This window comes from Dendropsophus ebraccatus, chromosome 9, assembly GCF_027789765.1.
Source record: "Dendropsophus ebraccatus isolate aDenEbr1 chromosome 9, aDenEbr1.pat, whole genome shotgun sequence".
NCBI lineage: Eukaryota > Metazoa > Chordata > Amphibia > Anura > Hylidae > Dendropsophus > Dendropsophus ebraccatus.
Genome location: NC_091462.1, coordinates 120,039,497 through 120,062,511, shown reverse-complemented (window position 1 = coordinate 120,062,511; position 23,015 = coordinate 120,039,497). Strand labels below are relative to the sequence as shown.

At 55.7% G+C, this 23,015-nt stretch overlaps 1 protein-coding gene across 9 annotated transcripts in view; it reads left to right on the top strand.

The window, feature by feature from the left end:
• The window catches only part of GREP1 (glycine rich extracellular protein 1), an 86,831-nt gene that overhangs the window by 9,414 nt on the left and 54,402 nt on the right, over positions 1-23,015 (top strand). For all 9 annotated transcript variants that reach the window (XM_069982409.1, XM_069982408.1, XM_069982410.1 and 6 more), the window contains exons 2-4: positions 11,465-11,524; positions 14,764-14,817; positions 18,545-18,592. In XM_069982409.1, coding sequence (XP_069838510.1) covers positions 11,465-11,524; positions 14,764-14,817; positions 18,545-18,592 — 162 coding nt within the window. The remainder of the gene's footprint in view (positions 1-11,464; positions 11,525-14,763; positions 14,818-18,544; positions 18,593-23,015) is intronic.

The following is a 23,015-nucleotide window of genomic DNA, read 5'->3' as shown; positions in this document are numbered from 1 at the left end:
CGGCGTCGTCGGCTGCCGGGGCTTTGCTCTCCTTCCTGGTCTCGTCGTTTGCCTGGGCTCTCCTCCCCGCGTCTCCGGCCTCGTCGTCTGCCAGGGCTCTGCTCTCCTCCCTGCCTCATTGTCTGCCGGGGCTCTCCTCCCCTCGTCTCCGGCCTTGTCTTCTGCCGGGGCTCTGCTCTCCTCCCTGCCTTGTCGTCTGCCCGGGCTCTGCTCTCCTCCCCGCATCCCCGGCCTCGCCATCTGCTGGGACTCTCCTCCCCGCGTCCCTGCCTTGTTGTCTGCCGGGGCTCTGCTCTCCTCCCCGGCCTCTCCGTCTGCCGGGGCTCTCCTCCCTGGCCTCGCCGTCTGCCGGGCTTCTCCTCGCCGTCTGCCGGGGCTCTCCTCCCCGCGTCCCCGGTCTCGTCGTCTGCCTGGGCTCTCCTCCTTGGATCCCCGTCTGCGCCGTCTGCCGGGGCTCTCCTCCCCGCATCCCCGGCCACGTCGTCTGCCTGGGCTCTACTCCCTGCGTCTCCAGCCTCGTCGGCTGCCGGGGCTTTGCTCTCCTCCCTGGTCTCGTCTTCTGCCTGGGCTCTCCTCCCCGCGTCTCCGGCCTTGTCGGCTGCCGGGGCTCTGATCTCCTCCCTGGCCTCGTCGGCTGCCTGGGCTCTGCTCTCCTCCCTGGCCTCGTCGGCTGCCGGGGCTCTGCTCTTCTCCCTGCCTCATCGTCTGCCGGGGCTCTCCTCCCCTCGTCTCCGGCCTTGTCGCCTCTGCTCTCCTCCCGGCCTCGCCGTCTGCCAGGGCTCTCCTCCCCGCCTCACCATCTGCCAGGGCTCTCCTCCCCGCCTCACCGGCCTCGCCGTCTGCCAGGGCTCTCCTCCCCGCCTCCCCAGCCTCGCCGTCTGCCGGGGCTCTCCTCCCCGCCTCCCCGTCTGCCTGGGCTCTCCTCCACGGCCTCGCCGTCTGCCTGGGCTCTCCTCCCTGGCCTCGCCGTCTGCCGGGGCTCTCCTCCCCGCGTCCCCGGCCTCGCCGTCTGCCAGGGCTCTCCTCCCCGCGTCCCTGGCCTCGTCGTCTGCCTGGGCTCTCCTCCCCACGTCTCTGGCCTCGTCGTCTGCCTGGGCTCTCCTCCCCGCGTCCCCGGCCTCGTCGTCTGCCTGGGCTCTCCTCCCCACGTCTCTGGCCTCGTCATCTGCCTGGGCTCTCCTCCCCGCGTCTCCAGCCTCGTCAGCTGCCGGGGCTCTGCTCTCCTCCCCGGCCTCGTCATCTGCCTGGGCTCTCCTCCCCGCGTCTCCGGCGTCGTCGGCTGCCGGGGCTTTGCTCTCCTTCCTGGTCTCGTCGTTTGCCTGGGCTCTCCTCCCCGCGTCTCCGGCCTCGTCGTCTGCCAGGGCTCTGCTCTCCTCCCTGCCTCATTGTCTGCCGGGGCTCTCCTCCCCTCGTCTCCGGCCTTGTCTTCTGCCGGGGCTCTGCTCTCCTCCCTGCCTTGTCGTCTGCCCGGGCTCTGCTCTCCTCCCCGCATCCCCGGCCTCGCCATCTGCTGGGACTCTCCTCCCCGCGTCCCTGCCTTGTTGTCTGCCGGGGCTCTGCTCTCCTCCCCGCCTCCCCGGCCTCTCCGTCTGCCGGGGCTCTCCTCCCTGGCCTCGCCGTCTGCCGGGCTTCTCCTCGCCGTCTGCCGGGGCTCTCCTCCCCGCGTCCCCGGTCTCGTCGTCTGCCTGGGCTCTCCTCCTTGGATCCCCGTCTGCGCCGTCTGCCGGGGCTCTCCTCCCCGCATCCCCGGCCACGTCGTCTGCCTGGGCTCTACTCCCTGCGTCTCCAGCCTCGTCGGCTGCCGGGGCTTTGCTCTCCTCCCTGGTCTCGTCTTCTGCCTGGGCTCTCCTCCCCGCGTCTCCGGCCTTGTCGGCTGCCGGGGCTCTGATCTCCTCCCTGGCCTCGTCGGCTGCCTGGGCTCTGCTCTCCTCCCTGGCCTCGTCGGCTGCCGGGGCTCTGCTCTTCTCCCTGCCTCATCGTCTGCCGGGGCTCTCCTCCCCTCGTCTCCGGCCTTGTCGCCTCTGCTCTCCTCCCCGCCTTGTCGTCTGCCGGGGCTCTGCTCTCCTCCCCGCGTCCCCGGCCTCACCATCTGCTGGGGCTCTCCTCCCCGCGTCCCTGCCTTGTTGTCTGCCTGGGCTCTGCTCTCCTCCCCGGCTACTGGGCCTCGTCGTCTGCCGGGGCTCTGCTCTCCTCCCCAGCCTCGCCGTCTGCCTGGGCTCTCCTCCCTGCGTCCCCGGCCTCGCCGTCTGCCAGGGCTCTGCTCTCCTCCCTGCCTCATTGTCTGCCGGGGCTCTCCTCCCCTCATCTCCGGCCTTGTCTTCTGCCGGGGCTCTGCTCTCCTCCCTGCCTTGTCGTCTGCCCGGGCTCTGCTCTCGTCCCCGGCCTTGCCATCTGCTGGGACTCTCCTCCCGGCGTCCCTGCCTTGTTGTCTGCCGGGGCTCTGGTCTCCTCCCCGTGTCCCTGGCCTCGCCGTCTGCCAGGGCTCTCCTCCCCACGTCCCTGACCTCGTCGTCTGCCTGGGCTCTCCTCCCCGCGTCTCTGGCCTCGTCATCTGCCTGGGCTCTCCTCCCCGCATCCCCGGCTGCGCCGTCTGCCGGGGCTCTCCTCCACGCATCCTCGGCCACATCGTCTGCCTGGGCTCTCCTCCCCGCGTCTCCAGCCTTGTCGGCTGCTGGGGCTCTTCTCTCCTCCCTGGCCTCTTCGGCTGCCGGGGCTCTGCTCTCCTCCCTGGCCTCGTCGGCTGCCGGGGCTCTGCTCTCCTCCCTGCCTCTTCGTCTGCCGGGGCTCTCCTCCCCTCGTCTCCGGCCTTGTCGTCTGCTGGGGCTCTGCTCTCCTCCCCGCCTTGTCGTCTGCCGGGGCTCTGCTCTCCTCCCCGCGTCCCCGGCCTCGCCATCTGCTGGGGCTCTCCTCCCCGCGTCCCTGCCTTGTTGTCTGCCGGGGCTCTGCTCTCCTCCCCGCCTTCTGGGCCTCGTCGTCTGCCGGGGCTCTGCTCTCCTCCCCAGCCTCGCTGTCTGCCTGGGCTCTCCTCCCCGCGTCCCCGGCCTCGCCGTCTGCCAGGGCTCTCCTCCCCGCGTCTCCGGCCTCGTCGTCTGCCTGGGCTCTCCTCCCCGCATCCCCAGACGCGCCGTCTGCCGGGGCTCTCCTCCCCGCGTCTCCAGCCTCGTCGGCTGCCGGGGCTTTGCTCTCCTCCCTGGCCTCGTCGTCTGCCAGGGCTCTGCTCTCCTCCCTGCCTCATCGTCTGCCGGGGCTCTCCTCCCCGCGTCTCCAGCCTCGTCGGCTGCCGGGGCTTAGCTCTCTTCCCCGGCCTCGTCATCTGCCTGGGCTTTCCTCCCCGCGTCTCCGGCCTCGTCGGCTGCGGGGCTCTGCTCTCCTCCCTGGCCTCGTCGTCTGCCAGGGCTCTGCTCTCCTCCCTGCCTCATCGTCTGCCGGGGCTCTCCTCCCCGCGTCTCCGGCCTCGTCGGCTGCCGGGGCTTTGCTCTCCTCCCTGGCCTCGTCGTCTGCCTGGGCTCTCCTCCCCGCGTCTCCGGCCTCGTCGGCTGCGGGGCTCTGCTCTCCTCCCTGGCCTCGTCGTCTGCCAGGGCTCTGCTCTCCTCCCTGCCTCATCGTCTGCCGGGGCTCTCCTCCCCTCGTCTCCGGCCTTGTCGTATGCTGGGGCTCTGCTCTCCTCCCCGCCTTGTTGTCTGCCGGGGCTCTGCTCTCCTCCCCGCGTCCCCGGCCTCGCCATCTGCTGGGGCTCTCCTCCCCGCGTCCCTGCCGCATCGTCTGCCGGGGCTCTGCTCTCCTCCCCGGCCTCGCTGTCTGCCTGGGCTCTCCTCCCTGCCTTGTCGTCTGCTGGGGCTCTGCTCTCCTCCCCATGTCCCTGCCTCGTTGTCTGCCTGAGCTGTGCTCTCCTCCCCGTGTCTCCGGTCTCGTCGTCTGCCGGGGCTCTGCTCTCCTCCCCGCGTCCCTGCCTCGTTGTCTGCCGGGGCTCTGCTCTGCTCCCTGCCTTCCGAGCCTTGTTGTCTGCCGGGGCTCTGCTCTCCTCCCCGCGTCCCTGCCTCGTTGTCTGCCGGAGCTCTGCTCTCCTCCCCGCCTTCCGGGCCTCGTCGTCTGCCGGGGCTCTGCTCTCCTCCCCGCCTTCCGGGCCTCGTCGTCTGCCGGGGCTCTGCTCTCCTCCCCGCCTTGTCGTCTGCCGGGGCTCTCCTCCCCGCGTCCCCGCCTTGTTGTCTGCCAGGGCTCTCCTCCCGGCGTCCCCGGCCTCGCCGTCTGTCGGGGCTCTCCTCCCCGCGTCTCCGGTCTTGTCGTCTGCCGGGGCTCTGCTCTCCTCCCCGCGTCCCTGCCTCGTCGTCTGCCGGGGCTCTGCTCTCCTCCCCGCGTCTCCGGTCTCTTCGTCTGCCGGGGCTCTGCTCTCCTCCCCGCGTCTCCGGTCTCTTTGTCTGCCGGGGCTCTGCTCTCCCCCCCCCGTCCCTGCCTCGTCGTCTGCCGGTGCTCTGCTCTCCTCCCCGCGTCTCCGGTCTCGTCGTCTGCCGGGGCTCTGCTCTCCTCCCCGCCTTGTCGTCTGCCGAGGCTCTCCTCCCTGCGTCTCCGGTCTCGTCGTCTGCCGGGGCTCTGCTCTCCTCCCCACGTCCCCGGCCTCGCCATTTGCTGGGGCTCTCCTCCCCGCGTCCCTGCCTTGTTGTCTGCCGGGGCTCTGCTCTCCTCCCCGCGTTCTTGCCTCTTTGTCTGCCGGGGCTCTCTTCCCCGCGTCCCCGCCTTGTCATCTGCCGGGGCTCTCCTCCCCGCGTCCCTCGGTGACATTCATGCAGGACCTGAGGCTGGTGGACAGCCTTCCATTTTTGGGCTCGTAGCCATTGCTGGGGGGCTTATTGGTGCTTTCACTATTTGTAGCTAATGATCATGTGCTCCTTCGCTTCCCATCATGCCATTCACTGCTGTGGGAAAGCCCTGGTCTGTTGTCTTCTGGCTGAGGCCTACGTGTCTATGGAGAGTGTGGTGAGCTGGATGTGCAGGTGAGGGGAGGACATGGCACATAGATGACGGACTCCCCCCCTCCTCCACCCTGTGTACTCTCTGTCTCCTTCCTCCCGATGAGACGTCTTATGTAAACTCTTCTCTCTGCCCCATATAAATATGACACCCGGCCGTGAGATTCCAGCTCCCATCTGTCTCACCATGTGCAATCTGACAGGACTGGGGCGGTGTCCCATCACTGGCCGCAGAAAGTGGACAACTGGGGAAAACTAAGGGCCCCATTACACGGAGCGATAATCTGCAGAATGACTATCGCTCCGTATAATAGGCAACGATCAGCCAAACATCGCTGATCATGTCGTTTGGTTCTGAACTAAAATCATTGCCTGCCGACCACACATGGCGCCAGGTAATAGTCATACGGACATCGCTATGTGTAGGTTGTGTGGTGGCAGTAGGGGTGGAGTAATGTCGGACATAGCTTCCAACTTTTTTGAGGGACACTTGTGATTCACTCTAGGAAAAGTTGACACATTTCTATACTTTTTAATTCAAGTATGTAATCACACATATTCAGGATCTGCTGCAGATTGATGCAATCACACATCCAGGATCTGCTGCAGATTGCTGCTATCACACATCCAGGATCTGCTGCAGATTGATGCAATCACATATAGGATCTGCTGCAGATTGATGCAATTACACATCCAGGATCTGCTGCAGATTGATATAATCACACATCCAGGATCTGCTGCAGATTGATATAATCACACATCCAGGATCTGCTGCAGATTGATGGAATCACACATCCAGGATCTGCTGCAGATTGATATAATCACACATCCAGGATCTGTTGCAGATTGATGCAATCACACATCCAGGATCTGCTGCAGATTGATGGAATCACACATCCAGGATCTGCTGCAGATTGATATAATCACACATCCAGGATCTGCTGCAGATTGATGACACATATAGGATCTGCTGCAGATTGATACAATCACACATCCAGGATCTGATGCAGATTGATGGAATCACACATCCAGGATCTGATGCAGATTGATGGAATCACACATCTAGGATCTGCTGCAGATTGCTGCAATCACACATCCAGGATCTGCTGCAGATTGATATAATCACACATCCAGGATCTGTTGCAGATTGATGCAATCACACATCCAGGATCTGCTGCAGATTGCTGCAATCACACATCCAGGATCTGCTGCAGATTGATGCAATCACACATCCAGGATCTGCTGCAGATTGATGCAATCACACATCCAGGATCTGCTGCAGATTGATGGAATCACACATCCAGGATCTGCTGCAGATTGATATAATCACACATCCAGGATCTGCTGCAGATTGATGGAATCACACATCCAGGATCTGCTGCAGATTGATTCATTTGGTTACATTGATATCTGCAGCAGATCCTGTATGTGTGAGGGACGTGTAAGGAGCAAAGAGGGATGTGGGTAAAAAGTAGGGACTGTCCCTCCAATAGAGGGACACTTGGGAGGTATGATGTTGGGGTAGGTGTAAGGGTCAGTACGGGGTCAGTATTGGGATAGTCCACCAGTCTAGGGGTGGACGGTGTGCCCAGGCTGTGTGTATGGGGGCGGGTGTAGTCTGTGGTTTGCAGAGGTGGGGGCGGCTCTGGGCTCTGGGTATACATATATATACAGCGGGGTAGTCCCTGCTCCGTCTCTGTGTCCTGTGTTACTACATCAGAAGAATCACCATGCTGCAAGTCGCCCTGATCCTGTGTTTTGTGGGGTGCAGCTTACAGGGAGGTGAGTACCCCGTCTATCAAGTCCTTGCAATGGGGGGGCTGGGGAGTCACTGCACTGTATAGCTGGGGGGGGGGGTCTGGATGATTTGGGGTCACTGCTGCACTGTATAGCTGCGGGGGGGGGGGGGGGGGTCTGGATGATTTGGGGTCACTGCACTGTATAGCTGCAGGGGGGGGGGGTGGATGATTTGGGGTCACTGCACTGTATAGCTGCGGGGGGGGGGGGGTCTGGATGATTTGGGGTCACTGCACTGTATAGCTGGGGGGGTCTGGATGATTTGGGGTCACTGCACTGTATAGCTGGGGGTGATGGGTCTGGATGATTTGGGGTCACTGCACTGTATAGCTGCGGGGTGATGGGTCTGGATGATTTGGGGTCACTGCACTGTATAGCTGCGGGGTGATGGGTCTGGATGATTTGGGGTCACTGCACTGTATAGCTGCAGGGGGGGTCTGGATGATTTGGGGTCACTGCACTGTATATCTGCGGGGGGGGGGGGGGCTGGATGATTTGGGGTCACTGCACTGTATAGCTGCAGGGGGGGTCTGGATGCTTTGGGGTCACTGCACTGTATAGCTGGGGGGGGGGGGGTCTGGATGATTTCGGGTCACTGCACTGTATAGCTGGGGGGTGATGGGTCTGGATGATTTGGGGTCACTGCACTGTATAGCTGCGGGGTGATGGGTCTGGATGATGTGGGGTCACTGCACTGTATAGCTGCAGGGGGGGGGGGTCTGGATGATTTGGGGTCACTGCACTGTATAGCTGCGGAGGGGGGGGGGCTGGATGATTTGGGGTCACTGCACTGTATAGCTGCAGGGGGGTCTGGATGCTTTGGGGTCACTGCACTGTATAGCTGGGGGGGTCTGGATGATTTGGGGTCACTGCACTGTATAGCTGCGGGGGGGGGGGGGTCTGGATGATTTGGGGTCACTGCACTGTATAGCTGCAGGGGGGGTCTGAATGATTTGGGGTCACTGCACTGTATAGCTGCAGGGGGGGTCTGAATGATTTGGGGTCACTGCACTGTATAGCTGCAGGGGGGGTCTGGATGATTTGGGGTCACTGCTGCACTATATAGCTGCGGGGTGATGGGTCTGGATGATTTGGGGTCACTGCACTGTATAGCTGCAGGGGGGGTCTGGATGATTTGGGGTCACTGCACTGTATAGCTGCGGGGGGGGGGGGGGGGGTCTGGATGATTTGGGGTCACTGCACTGTATAGCTGGGGGGGGTCTGGATGATTTGGGGTCACTTCTCTGTATAGCTGCGGGGTGATGGGTCTGGATGATTTGGGGTCACTGCACTGTATAGCTGCAGGGGGGGGGGTCTGGATGATTTGGGGTCACTGCACTGTATAGCTGCGGGGTGATGGGTCTGGATGATTTGGGGTCACTGCACTGTATAGCTGCGGGGTGATGGGTCTGGATGATTTGGGGTCACTGCACTGTATAGCTGCGGGGGGTGATGGGTCTGGATGATTTGGGGTCACTGCACTGTATAGCTGCGGGGGGTGATGGGTCTGGATGATTTGGGGTCACTGCACTGTATAGCTGCGGGGTGATGGGTCTGGATGATTTGGGGTCACTGCACTGTATAGCTGCAGGGGGGGTCTGGATGATTTGGGGTCACTGCACTGTATAGCTGCAGGGGGGGTCTGGATGATTTGGGGTCACTGCTGCACTATATAGCTGCGGGGTGATGGGTCTGGATGATTTGGGGTCACTGCACTGTATAGCAGGGGGGGTCTGGATGATTTGGGGTCACTGCACTGTATAGCTGCGGGGGGTGATGGGTCTGGATGATTTGGGGTCACTGCACTGTATAGCTGCAGGGGGGGTCTGGATGATTTGGGGTCACTGCACTGTATATCTGCGGGGGGTGATGGGTCTGGATGATTTGGGGTCACTGCACTGTATAGCTGCGGGGTGATGGGTCTGGATGATTTGGGGTCACTGCACTGTATAGCTGCAGGGGGGGGGGGCCTGGATGATTTGGGGTCACTGCACTGTATAGCTGGGGGGTGATGGGTCTGGATGATTTGGGGTCACTGCACTGTATAGCTGCAGGGGGGGGGGTCTGGATGATTTGGGGTCACTGCACTGTATAGATGCGGGGGGGGGGGTCTGGATGATTTGGGGTCACTGCACTGTATAGCTGCAGGGGGGGGGTCTGGATGATTTGGGGTCACTGCACTGTATAGATGCGGGGGGGGGGGGTCTGGATGATTTGGGGTCACTGCACTGTATAGCTGCAGGGGGGGGGGGTCTGGATGATTTGGGGTCACTGCCCTGTATAGCTGCGGGGTGATGGGTCTGGATGATTTGGGGTCACTTCTCTGTATAGCTGCAGGGGGGGGGGTCTGGATGATTTGGGGTCACTTCTCTGTATAGCTGCAGGGGGGGGGGTCTGGATGATTTGGGGTCACTGCACTGTATAGCTGCGGGGGGTGATGGGTCTGGATGATTTGGGGTCACTGCACTGTATAGCTGCGGGGGGTGATGGGTCTGGATGATTTGGGGTCACTGCACTGTATAGCTGCGGGGTGATGGGTCTGGATGATTTGGGGTCACTGCACTGTATAGCTGCGGGGTGATGGGTCTGGATGATTTGGGGTCACTTCTCTGTATAGCTGCGGGGTGATGGGTCTGGATGATTTGGGGTCACTGCACTGTATAGCTGCAGGGGGGTCTGGATGATTTGGGGTCACTGCACTGTATAGCTGCGGGGTGATGGGTCTGGATGATTTGGGGTCACTGCACTGTATAGCAGGGGGGGTCTGGATGATTTGGGGTCACTGCACTGTATAGCTGCGGGGGGTGATGGGTCTGGATGATTTGGGGTCACTGCACTGTATAGCTGCGGGGTGATGGGTCTGGATGATTTGGGGTCACTGCCCTGTCGCCCCCTTGTTATCCCCCCCCCTCAGTGATGTCAGCAGGAATGTATCAGGCAGGTGTGACATCACACGTTACTGACAGATCAGACCCCGGGGGAAGGTGCCAAAAGGAGAACAAGATCCAGAAGGAGAGGACTCCGCCGTATCTATACTGATCCCTACACCGGACTCCGCCGTATCTATACTGATCCCTACACCGGACTCCGCCGTATCTATACTGATCCCTACACCGGACTCCACCGTATCTATACTGATCCCTACACCGGACTCCGCCGTATCTATACTGATCCCTACACCGGACTCCGCCGTATCTATACTGATCCCTACACCGGACTCCGCCGTATCTATACTGATCCCTACACCGGACTCCGCCGTATCTATACTGATCCCTACACCGGACTCCGCCGTATCTATACTGATCCCTACACCGGACTCCGCCGTATCTATACTGATCCCTACACCGGACTCCACCGAATCTATACTGATCCCTACACCGGACTCCACCAAATCTATACTGATCCCTACACCGGACTCCACCGAATCTATACTGATCCCTACACCGGACTCCACCAAATCTATACTGATCCCTACACCGGACTCCACCGTATCTATACTGATCCCTACACCGGACTCCACCGTATCTATACTGATCCCTACACCGGACTCCGCCGTATCTATACTGATCCCTACACCGGACTCCACCGAATCTATACTGATCCCTACACCGGACTCCACCAAATCTATACTGATCCCTACACCGGACTCCACCGTATCTATACTGATCCCTACACCGGACTCCACCGTATCTATACTGATCCCTACACCGGACTCCACCGAATCTATACTGATCCCTACACCGGACTCCACCGTATCTATACTGATCCCTACACCGGACTCCACCGAATCTATACTGATCCCTACACCGGACTCCACCGAATCTATACTGATCCCTACACCGGACTCCACCGAATCTATACTGATCCCTAAACCGGACTCCACCGAATCTATACTGATCCCTAAACCGGACTCTACCGAATCTATACTGATCCCTACACCGGACTCCACCGTATCTATACTGATCCCTACACCGGACTCCACCGTATCTATACTGATCCCTACACCGGACTCCACCGAATCTATACTGATCCCTACACCAGACTCCACCGTATCTATACTGATCCCTACACCGGACTCCACCGTATCTATACTGATCCCTACACCGGACTCCACCGAATCTATACTGATCCCTACACCGGACTCCACCGAATCTATACTGATCCCTACACCGGACTCCACCGAATCTATACTGATCCCTACACCGGACTCCACCGAATCTATACTGATCCCTAAACCGGACTCCACCGAATCTATACTGATCCCTACACCGGACTCCACCGTATCTATACTGATCCCTACACCGGACTCCACCGAATCTATACTGATCCCTACACCGGACTCCACCGAATCTATACTGATCCCTAAACCGGACTCCACCGAATCTATACTGATCCCTAAACCGGACTCTACCGAATCTATACTGATCCCTACACCGGACTCCACCGTATCTATACTGATCCCTACACCGGACTCCACCGTATCTATACTGATCCCTACAGCGGACTCCACCGAATCTATACTGATCCCTACACCAGACTCCACCGTATCTATACTGATCCCTACACCGGACTTCACCGTATCTATACTGATCCCTACACCGGACTCCACCGTATCTATACTGATCCCTACACCGGACTCCACCGTATCTATACTGATCCCTACACTGGAGATTAGTGATGTCACGATTCTTTGCATTTTGCAGGGGTGAAGCCTCAGCATGGCGCAGCAGCGAGTCCTGTATACCAGCCAGAATATCTCCGGGGTAAGTGACCCAGATATCTCACCACCTTACAGCGTCATGGAGCTCCCGAGGTATCGAAGGATACAGAGACATGAAGCAGTAAAAGAGTAAAGGGGACCCCCCCACACAAAGGGTACCAACATATCACCCCGACACAAAGGGTACCCACATATCACCCCGACACAAAGGGTACCCACATATCACCCCCACACAAAGGGTACCAACATATCACCCCGACACAAAGGGTACCCACATATCACCCCGACACAAAGGGTACCCACATATCACCCCCACACAAAGGGTACCAACATATCACCCCGACACAAAGGGTACCCACATATCACCCCCACACCCACATATCACCCCCAAACCCACATATCACCCCCACACCCACATATCACCCCCACACCCACATATCACCCCGACACCCACATATCACCCCGACACAAAGGGTACCCACATATCACCCCCACACCCACATATAACCCCCACACCCACATATCACCCCGACACCCACATATCACCCCGACACCCTCATATCACCCCGACACCCACATATCACCCCGACACAAAGGGTACCCACATATCACCCCCACACCCACATATCACCCCCAAACCCACATATCACCCCCACACCCACATATCACCCCCACACCCACATATCACCCCCACATCCACATATCACCCCGACATCCACATAGCACCCCGACACCCACATATCACCCCCACATCCACATATCACCCTGACACCCACATAGCACCCCCACACAAAGGGTACCAACATATCACCCCGACACCCTCATATCACCCCGACACCCACATATCACCCCGACACAAAGGGTACCCACATATCACCCCGACACCCACATATCACCCCGACACACAGGGTACCCACATATCACCCCGACACCCACATATCACCCCGACACAAAGGGTACCAACATATCACCCCGACACAAAGGGTACCAACATATCACCCCGACACAAAGGGTACCCACATATCACCCCCACACCCACATATCACCCCGACACCCACATATCACCCCGACACAAAGGGTACCCACATATAACCCCCACACCCACATATCACCCCGACACCCACATATCACCCCGACACCCTCATATCACCTCGACACCCACATATCACCCCGACACCCACATATCACCCCGACACAAAGGGTACCAACATATCACCCCGACACAAAGGGTACCCACATATCACCCCCACACCCACATATCACCCCCAAACCCACATATCACCCCCACACCCACATATCACCCCCACACCCACATATCACCCCGACACCCACATATCACCCCCACATCCACATATCACCCCGACATCCACATATCACCCCGACACCCACATATCACCCCGACACCCACATATCACCCCCACACCCACATATCACCCCCACATCCACATATCACCTCGACACCCACATAGCACCCCCACACAAAGGGTACCAACATATCACCCCGACACCCTCATATCACCCCGACACCCACATATCACTCCGACACAAAGGGTACCCACATATCACCCCGACACCCACATATCACCCCGACACACAGGGTACCCACATATCACCCCGACACCCACATATCACCCCGACACAAAGGGTACCCACATATCACCCCCACACCCACATATCACCCCGACACCCACATATCACCCCGACACCCTCATATCACCCCGACACCCACATATCACCCGACATCCACATATCACCCCCACACAAAGGGTACCAACATATCACACCCACATATCACCCCGACACCCACATATCAGCCCCACACCCACATATCACCCCCACACCCACATATCACCCCGACATCCACATATCACCCCGACATCCAAATATCACCCCGACACCCGACACCCTCATATCACCCAGACACCCACATATCCCCCCCACACCCACATATCCCCCCCACATCCACATATCACCCCCACACAAAGGGTACCAACATATCCCCCCGACACCCACATATCCCCCCGACACCCACATATCACCCCGACACCCTAATATCACCCCGACACCCACATATCACCCCCACACAAAGGGTACCCACATATCACCCCGACACCCTCATATCACCCCCACATTCACATATCACCCCCACACAAAAGGTACCCTCATATCACCCCGACACCCACATATCACCCCGACACCCTCATATCACCCCGACACCCACATATCACCCCCACATCCACATATCACCCCCACACCCACATATCACCCGACACCCTCATATCACCCCGACACCCTCATATCACCCCGACACCCACATATCACCCCCACATTCACATATCACCCCCACACAAAAGGTACCCTCATATCACCCCGACACCCACATATCACCCCGACACCCTCATATCACCCCGACACCCACATATCACCCCCACATCCACATATCACCCCCACACCCACATATCACCCGACACCCTCATATCACCCCGACACCCACATATCACCCCCACATCCACATATCACCCCCACACAAAGGGTACCCACATATCACCCCGACACCCACATATCACCCCGACACCCTCATATCACCCCGACACCCACATATCACCCCCACATCCACATATCACCCCCACACCCACATATCACCCCGACACCCTCATATCACCCCGACACCCACATATCACCCCCACATCCACATATCACCCCCACACAAAGGGTACCCACATATCACCCCGACACCCACATATCACCCCGACACCCACATATCACCCCCACACCCACATATCACCCCGACATCCACATATCACACCCACATATCACCCCAACATCCACATATCACCCCGACACCCACATATCACCCCGACACGCACATATCACCCCGACATCCACATATCACCCCGACACCCACATATCACCCCGACACCCACATATCACCCCGACATCCACATATCACCCCGACACCCACATATCACCCCGACATCCACATATCACCCCCACATCCACATATCACCCCCACATCCACATATGACCCCAACACAAAGGGTACCCACATATCACCCCGACACCCACATATCACCCCGACACCCACATATCACCCCCACACCCACATATCACCCGACATCCACATATCACCCCCACATCCACATATCACCCCGACACCCACATATCACCCCGACACCCTCATATCACCCCCCCCTGCACCCACATATCACCCCCCCCCTCCTCCCACCCTACACCCGTGTATCACCCTCAAACCTACTGTCACTTTTTACTCTCTCTCTTAAGGTGCGGGGTCCCAGCAACAAGGAGCTTTGGGTCCACTGGGAGCAAAGGCTGGAGGTAGGTGAGGAGGGAGTGAGGTGATCTCCAAACCTCCCCCCCCCCCCCCCCCCCCCCCCCCCCCCACAAAGTTAATTGTAGCTGAGTCCTGAGTACTGTCTTTACTGCCTGTATCCCAGTCCCTGCCTGTACTCCACCCACTGTCTGTATCTACCAGTCCCTGCCTGTACTCCACCCACTGTCTGTATCTACCAGTCCTTGCCTGTACTCCATCTACTGTCTGTATCTACCAGTCCTTGCCTGTACTCCATCTACTGTCTGTATCTACCAGTCCTTGCCTGTACTCCATCTACTGTCTGTATCCACCAGTCCCTGCCTGTACTCCATCTACTGTCTGTATCTACCAGTCCCTGCCTGTACTCCATCTACTGTCTGTATCTACCAGTCCTTGCCTGTACTCCATCTACTGTCTGTATCTACCAGTCCCTGCCTGTACTCCATCTACTGTCTGTATCTACCAGTCCCTGCCTGTACTCCACCCACTGTCTGTATCTACCAGTCCTTGCCTGTACTCCATCTACTGTCTGTATCTACCAGTCCTTGCCTGTACTCCATCTACTGTCTGTATCCACCAGTCCCTGCCTGTACTCCATCTACTGTCTGTATCCACCAGTCCCTGCCTGTACTCCATCTACTGTCTGTATCTACCAGTCCCTGCCTGTACTCCATCTACTGTCTGTATCTACCAGTCCCTGCCTGTACTCCATCTACTGTCTGTATCTACCAGTCCCTGCCTGTACTCCACCCACTGTCTGTATCTACCAGTCCTTGCCTGTACTCCATCTACTGTCTGTATCTACCAGTCCCTGCCTGTACTCCATCTACTGTCTGTATCCACCAGTCCCTGCCTGTACTCCATCTACTGTCTGTATCTACCAGTCCCTGCCTGTACTCCATCTACTGTCTGTATCTACCAGTCCCTGCCTGTACTCCATCTACTGTCTGTATCTACCAGTCCCTGCCTGTACTCCATCTACTGTCTGTATCTACCAGTCCCTGCCTGTACTCCATCTACTGTCTGTATCTACCAGTCCCTGCCTGTACTCCACCCACTGTCTGTATCTACCAGTCCTTGCCTGTACTCCATCTACTGTCTGTATCCACCAGTCCCTGCCTGTACTCCATCTACTGTCTGTATCCACCAGTCCCTGCCTGTACTCCATCTACTGTCTGTATCTACCAGTCCCTGCCTGTACTCCATCTACTGTCTGTATCCACCAGTCCCTGCCTGTACTCCATCTACTGTCTGTATCTACCAGTCCCTGCCTGTACTCCATCTACTGTCTGTATCTACCAGTCCCTGCCTGTACTCCATCTACTGTCTGTATCTACCAGTCCCTGCCTGTACTCCATCTACTGTCTGTATCTACCAGTCCCTGCCTGTACTCCATCTACTGTCTGTATCTACCAGTCCCTGCCTGTACTCCATCTACTGTCTGTATCTACCAGTCCCTGCCTGTACTCCATCTACTGTCTGTATCTACCAGTCCCTGCCTGTACTCCACCCACTGTCTGTATCTACCAGTCCTTGCCTGTACTCCATCTACTGTCTGTATCTACCAGTCCCTGCCTGTACTCCATCTACTGTCTGTATCCACCAGTCCCTGCCTGTACTCCATCTACTGTCTGTATCTACCAGTCCCTGCCTGTACTCCATCTACTGTCTGTATCTACCAGTCCCTGCCTGTACTCCATCTACTGTCTGTATCTACCAGTCCCTGCCTGTACTCCATCTACTGTCTGTATCTACCAGTCCCTGCCTGTACTCCATCTACTGTCTGTATCTACCAGTCCCTGCCTGTACTCCACCCACTGTCTGTATCTACCAGTCCTTGCCTGTACTCCATCTACTGTCTGTATCCACCAGTCCCTGCCTGTACTCCATCTACTGTCTGTATCCACCAGTCCCTGCCTGTACTCCATCTACTGTCTGTATCCACCAGTCCCTGCCTGTACTCCATCTACTGTCTGTATCCACCAGTCCCTGCCTGTACTCCATCTACTGTCTGTATCTACCAGTCCCTGCCTGTACTCCATCTACTGTCTGTATCTACCAGTCCCTGCCTGTACTCCATCTACTGTCTGTATCTACCAGTCCCTGCCTGTACTCCATCTACTGTCTGTATCTACCAGTCCCTGCCTGTACTCCACCCACTGTCTGTATCTACCAGTCCTTGCCTGTACTCCATCTACTGTCTGTATCTACCAGTCCCTGCCTGTACTCCATCTACTGTCTGTATCTACCAGTCCCTGCCTGTACTCCATCTACTGTCTGTATCTACCAGTCCCTGCCTGTCCTCCACCCACTGTCTGTATCTACCAGTCCTTGCCTGTACTCCATCTACTGTCTGTATCTACCAGTCCCTGCCTGTACTCCATCTACTGTCTGTATCCACCAGTCCCTGCCTGTACTCCATCTACTGTCTGTATCTACCAGTCCCTGCCTGTACTCCATCTACTGTCTGTATCTACCAGTCCCTGCCTGTACTCCATCTACTGTCTGTATCTACCAGTCCCTGCCTGTACTCCACCCACTGTCTGTATCTACCAGTCCTTGCCTGTACTCCATCTACTGTCTGTATCCACCAGTCCCTGCCTGTACTCCATCTACTGTCTGTATCCACCAGTCCCTGCCTGTACTCCATCTACTGTCTGTATCTACCAGTCCCTGCCTGTACTCCATCTACTGTCTGTATTTACCTTGCCTGAACCCGGCCCAGTCCCTGCCTGTACCCCAGTCTCTCCCCATATCTACAGTCCCTGCCTGTACCCCAGTCCCTGCCTGTACCCCAGTTTCTGTCTGTACCCCAGTCCCTGCCTGTACCCCAGTCTCTCCCCGTATCTACAGTCCCTGCCTGTACCCCAGTTTCTGCCTGTACCCCAGTCCCTGCCTGTACCCCAGTTTCTGCCTGTACCCCAGTCCCTGCCTGTACCCCAGTTTCTGCCTGTACCCCAGTCTCTCCCCATATCTACAGTCCCTGCCTGTACCCCAGTCCCTGCCTGTACCCCAGTTTCTGTCTGTACCCCAGTCCCTGCCTGTACCCCAGTCTCTCCCCGTATCTACAGTCCCTGCCTGTACCCCAGTTTCTGCCTGTACCCCAGTCCCTGCCTGTACCCCAGTTTCTGCCTGTACCCCAGTCTCTCCCCGTATCTACAGTCCCTGCCTGTACCCCAGTCCCTGCCTGTACCCCAGTCTCTCCCCATATCTACAGTCCCTGCCTGTACCCCAGTCCCTGCCTGTACCCCAGTTTCTGTCTGTACCCCAGTCCCTGCCTGTACCCCAGTCTCTCCCCGTATCTACAGTCCCTGCCTGTACCCCAGTCCCTGCCTGTACCCCAGTTTCTGCCTGTACCCCAGTCCCTGCCTGTACCCCAGTTTCTGCCTGTACCCCAGTCTCTCCCCGTATCTACAGTCCCTGCCTGTACCCCAGTCCCTGCCTGTACCCCAGTCCCTGCCTGTACCCCAGTTTCTGTCTGTACCCCAGTCCCTGCCTGTACCCCAGTCTCTCCCCGTATCTACAGTCCCTGCCTGTACCCCAGTCCCTGCCTGTACCCCAGTTTCTGCCTGTACCCCAGTCCCTGCCTGTACCCCAGTTTCTGCCTGTACCCCAGTCTCTCCCCGTATCTACAGTCCCTGCCTGTACCCCAGTCCCTGCCTGTACCCCAGTTTCTGTCTGTACCCCAGTCCCTGTCTGTACCCCAGTCACTGATTATGATTCCTCCCTCAGGTCTTCAAAATGCATTTGGAGGACTGGGGCAGAAATCCAGAAAGTTGGGTGAGTGACTCTATGTCCATCTCCTTATGTGGATCTCCTTCCACCCCACCATGTGTCCCAATAGTCAGACTTTACGCTATGTCCTCATATATCTTCCGTCCTCCTCCTCCTCCTCCTACACTTTCTATCCTCCTCCTCATACACCTTCTGTCCTCCTCCTCATACATGTTCTGTCCTCCTCCTCCTACATCCTCCTCCTCCTCCTCATACACCTTCTGTCCTCCTCCTACATCCTCCTCCTCCTCCTCATACACCACCTGTCCTCCTTATACACCTTCTGTCCTCCTCCTACATCCTCCTCCTCCTCCTCATACACCACCTGTCCTCCTCATACACCACCTGTCCTCCTTCTTATACATCTTCTGTCCTCCTCCTACATCCTCCTCCTCATACACTACCTGTCCTCCTTATACACCTTCTATCCTCCTCCTCATACACTACCTGTCCTCCTCCTCATACACCTTCTGTCCTCCTCCTCATACATGTTCTGTCCTCCTCCTACATCCTCCTCCTCCTCCTCATACACCACCTGTTCTCCTTCTTATACATCTTCTGTCCTCCTCCTACATCCTCCTCCTCATACACTACCTGTCCTCCTTATACACCTTCTATCCTCCTCCTCATACACCTTCTGACCTCCTCCTCCTCATACACCTTCTGTCCTCCTCCTACATCCTCCTCCTCCTCCTCATACACCTTCTGACCTCCTCCTCCTCATACACCTTCTGTCCTCCTCCTACATCCTCCTCCTCATACACCACCTGTCCTCCTTATACACCTTCTGTCCTCCTCCTCCTCCTCCTACATCCTCCTCCTCATACACCACCTGTCCTCCTTCTTATACACCTTCTGACCTCCTCCTCCTCATACACCTTCTGTCCTCCGCCTCATACACCTTCTGACCTCCTCCTCCTCATACACTTTCTATCCTCCTCCTCATACACCTTCTGCCCTCCTCCTCATACATGTTCTATCCTCCTCCTCCTCATACACCTTCTGTCCTCCTCCTCATACATGTTCTATCCTCCTCCTACATCCTCCTCCTCCTCATACACCACCTGTCCTCCTTCTTATACACCTTCTGTCCTCCTCCTCCTCATACACGTTCTGTCCTCCTACATCCTCCTCCTCATACACTACCTGTCCTCCTCATACACCTTCTGTCCTCCTCCTCATACATGTTCTGTCCTCCTCCTACATCCTCCTCCTCCTCCTCATACACCACCTGTCCTCCTTCTTATACATCTTCTGTCCTCCTCCTCCTCCTCCTCATACACCTTCTGTCCTCCTCCTCATACATGTTCTGTCCTCCTCCTCATACATGTTCTGTCCTCCTCCTCATACACCTTCTGTCCTCCTCCTCATACATGTTCTGTCCTCCTCCTACATCCTCCTCCTCCTCCTCATACACCACCTGTCCTCCTTCTTATACATCTTCTGTCCTCCTCCTCCTCCTCCTCATACACCACCTGTCCTCCTTCTTATACACCTTCTGTCCTCCTCCTCCTCATACACCTTCTGTCCTCCTCCTACATCCTCCTCCTCATACACTACCTGTCCTCCTTATACACCTTCTGTCCTCCTCCTCCTACATCCTCCTCCTCCTCCTCATACACCACCTGTCCTCCTTCTTATACACCTTCTGTCCTCCTCCTCCTCATACACGTTCTGTCCTCCTCCTCCTCCTCCTCATACATCTTCTGTCCTCCTCCTCCTCCTCATACACGTTCTGTCCTCCTCAGGGGCATAGCTAGGATTCATGGGGCCCCATAGCAAAAAACTGTACAGGGCCCCATGAATCCTGTACGCTCCCCTACCCACCCCACCCCCCTCGCCAAACAGACAATGAGGCACATATACACACAGAGGCACCAGTAACATATATACAGATAAGCCACTGACATACATACATATATACACACAGAGGCACCAGTAACATATATACAGATACGCCACTGACATACATACATACATATATACACACAGAGGCACCAGTAACATATATACAGGTAAGCCACTGACATACATACATACATATATACACACAGAGGCACCAGTAACATATATACAGATAAGCCACTGACATACATACATATATACACACAGAGGCACCAGTAACATATATACAGATACGCCACTGACATACATACATATATACACACAGAGGCACCAGTAACATATATACAGATACGCCACTGACATACACACATATACGCTGTAATGTGATGACACTAGTGCAGATGTATACACCATGAATAGACTGTACACAGGGAAATCATCTCAGTGTAATAAGAAATACTCAACCAGAAATGAAAGAAAATGCAGCAGATATTAGTGGTGGGTTCTTTTATTAGAGCTCAGCATTAATAGAAGCTGCTGCAGAACATCTTTGGGAGCAAACCTGTCAATCACTTGAGACACAACTGACATACACAAACACACACATATACCCCAGTGTTACAGACATTGCTGACATACACACACACACACATATATATAGCCACAGATACATACACATACTGACATATAAATACAGTATATACACAGATACATATATACACACACTGACATATACATATACCCACAGATACATATATACACACACTGACATATACATATACCCACAGATACATATATACACACACTGACATATACATATACCCACAGATACATATATACACACACTGACATATACATATACCCACAGATACATATATACACACACTGACATATACATATACCCACAGATACATATATACACACACTGACATATACATATACCCACAGATACATATATACACACACTGACATATACATATACCTACAGATACATATATACACACACTGACATATACATATACCCACAGATACATATATACACACACTGACATATACATATACCCACAGATACATATATACACACACTGACATATACATATACCCACAGATACATATATACACACACTGACATATACATATACACACAGATACATATATACACACACTGACATATACATATACCCACAGATACATATATACACACACTGACATGTACATATACCCACAGATACATATATACACACACTGACATATACATATACCCACAGATACATATATACACACACTGACATATACATATACCCACAGATACATATATACACACACTGACATATACATATACCCACAGATACATATATACACACACACTGACATATACATATACCCACAGATACATATATACACACACTGACATATACATATACCCACAGATACATATATACACACACACTGACATATACATATACTCACAGATACATATATACACACACTGACATATACATATACCCACAGATACATATATACACACACTGACATATACATATACCCACAGATACATATATACACACACACTGACATATACATATACCCACAGATACATATATACACACACTGACATATACATATACCCACAGATACATATATACACACACTGACATATACATATACCCACAGATACATATATACACACACTGACATATACATATACCCACAGATACATATATACACACACACTGACATATACATATACCCACAGATACATATATACACACACTGACATATACATATACCCACAGATACATATATACACACACTGACATATACATATACCCACAGATACATATATACACACACACTGACATATACATATACCCACAGATACATATATACACACACTGACATATACATATACCCACAGATACATATATACACACACTGACATATACATATACCCACAGATACATATATATACACACACTGACACACATACACAGCACTTACAGCTCCCAGGCTTCCCCCTCCTCCTCCTGTAGTCCGGGCTGATCTTCACATAGAAGTATTCAGGACCTTTGGGTCATGTGACCCAAAGGTCCTTCACTCCTCTTCTGTGCCGTGCAGGACCTGGCAGGTCCTGCTCCTCTGTTCAGCCCGCTCACCCGGCACTACAGTGAGGGGGCTGAACAGTGCAGTGGGGGTCCCTCTTCCTCTCTGGATCCCTGGGGGTAGAGTGGTCGGTACCTAGCATGAAGGCAGGGCAGGCTTCCTCGGGCCCCCTTCCTGCAGGGGCCCCATAGCAGTCGCCTTCCCTGCCTTCATGGTAGCTATGCCACTGGTCTTCCTCCTCCTACATCCTCCTCCTCCTCATACACCACCTGTCCTCCTTCTTATACATCTTCTGTCCTCCTCCACATAAACCTTCTGTCCTCCTCCTCATACACCTTCTGTCCTCCTCCTCATACACCTTCTGTCCTCCTCCTCATACACATTCTGTCCTCCTCCTCCTCATACACCTTCTGTCCTCCTCCTCATACACCTTCTGTCCTCCTCCTCCTCATACACCTTCTGTCCTCCTCCTCATACACCT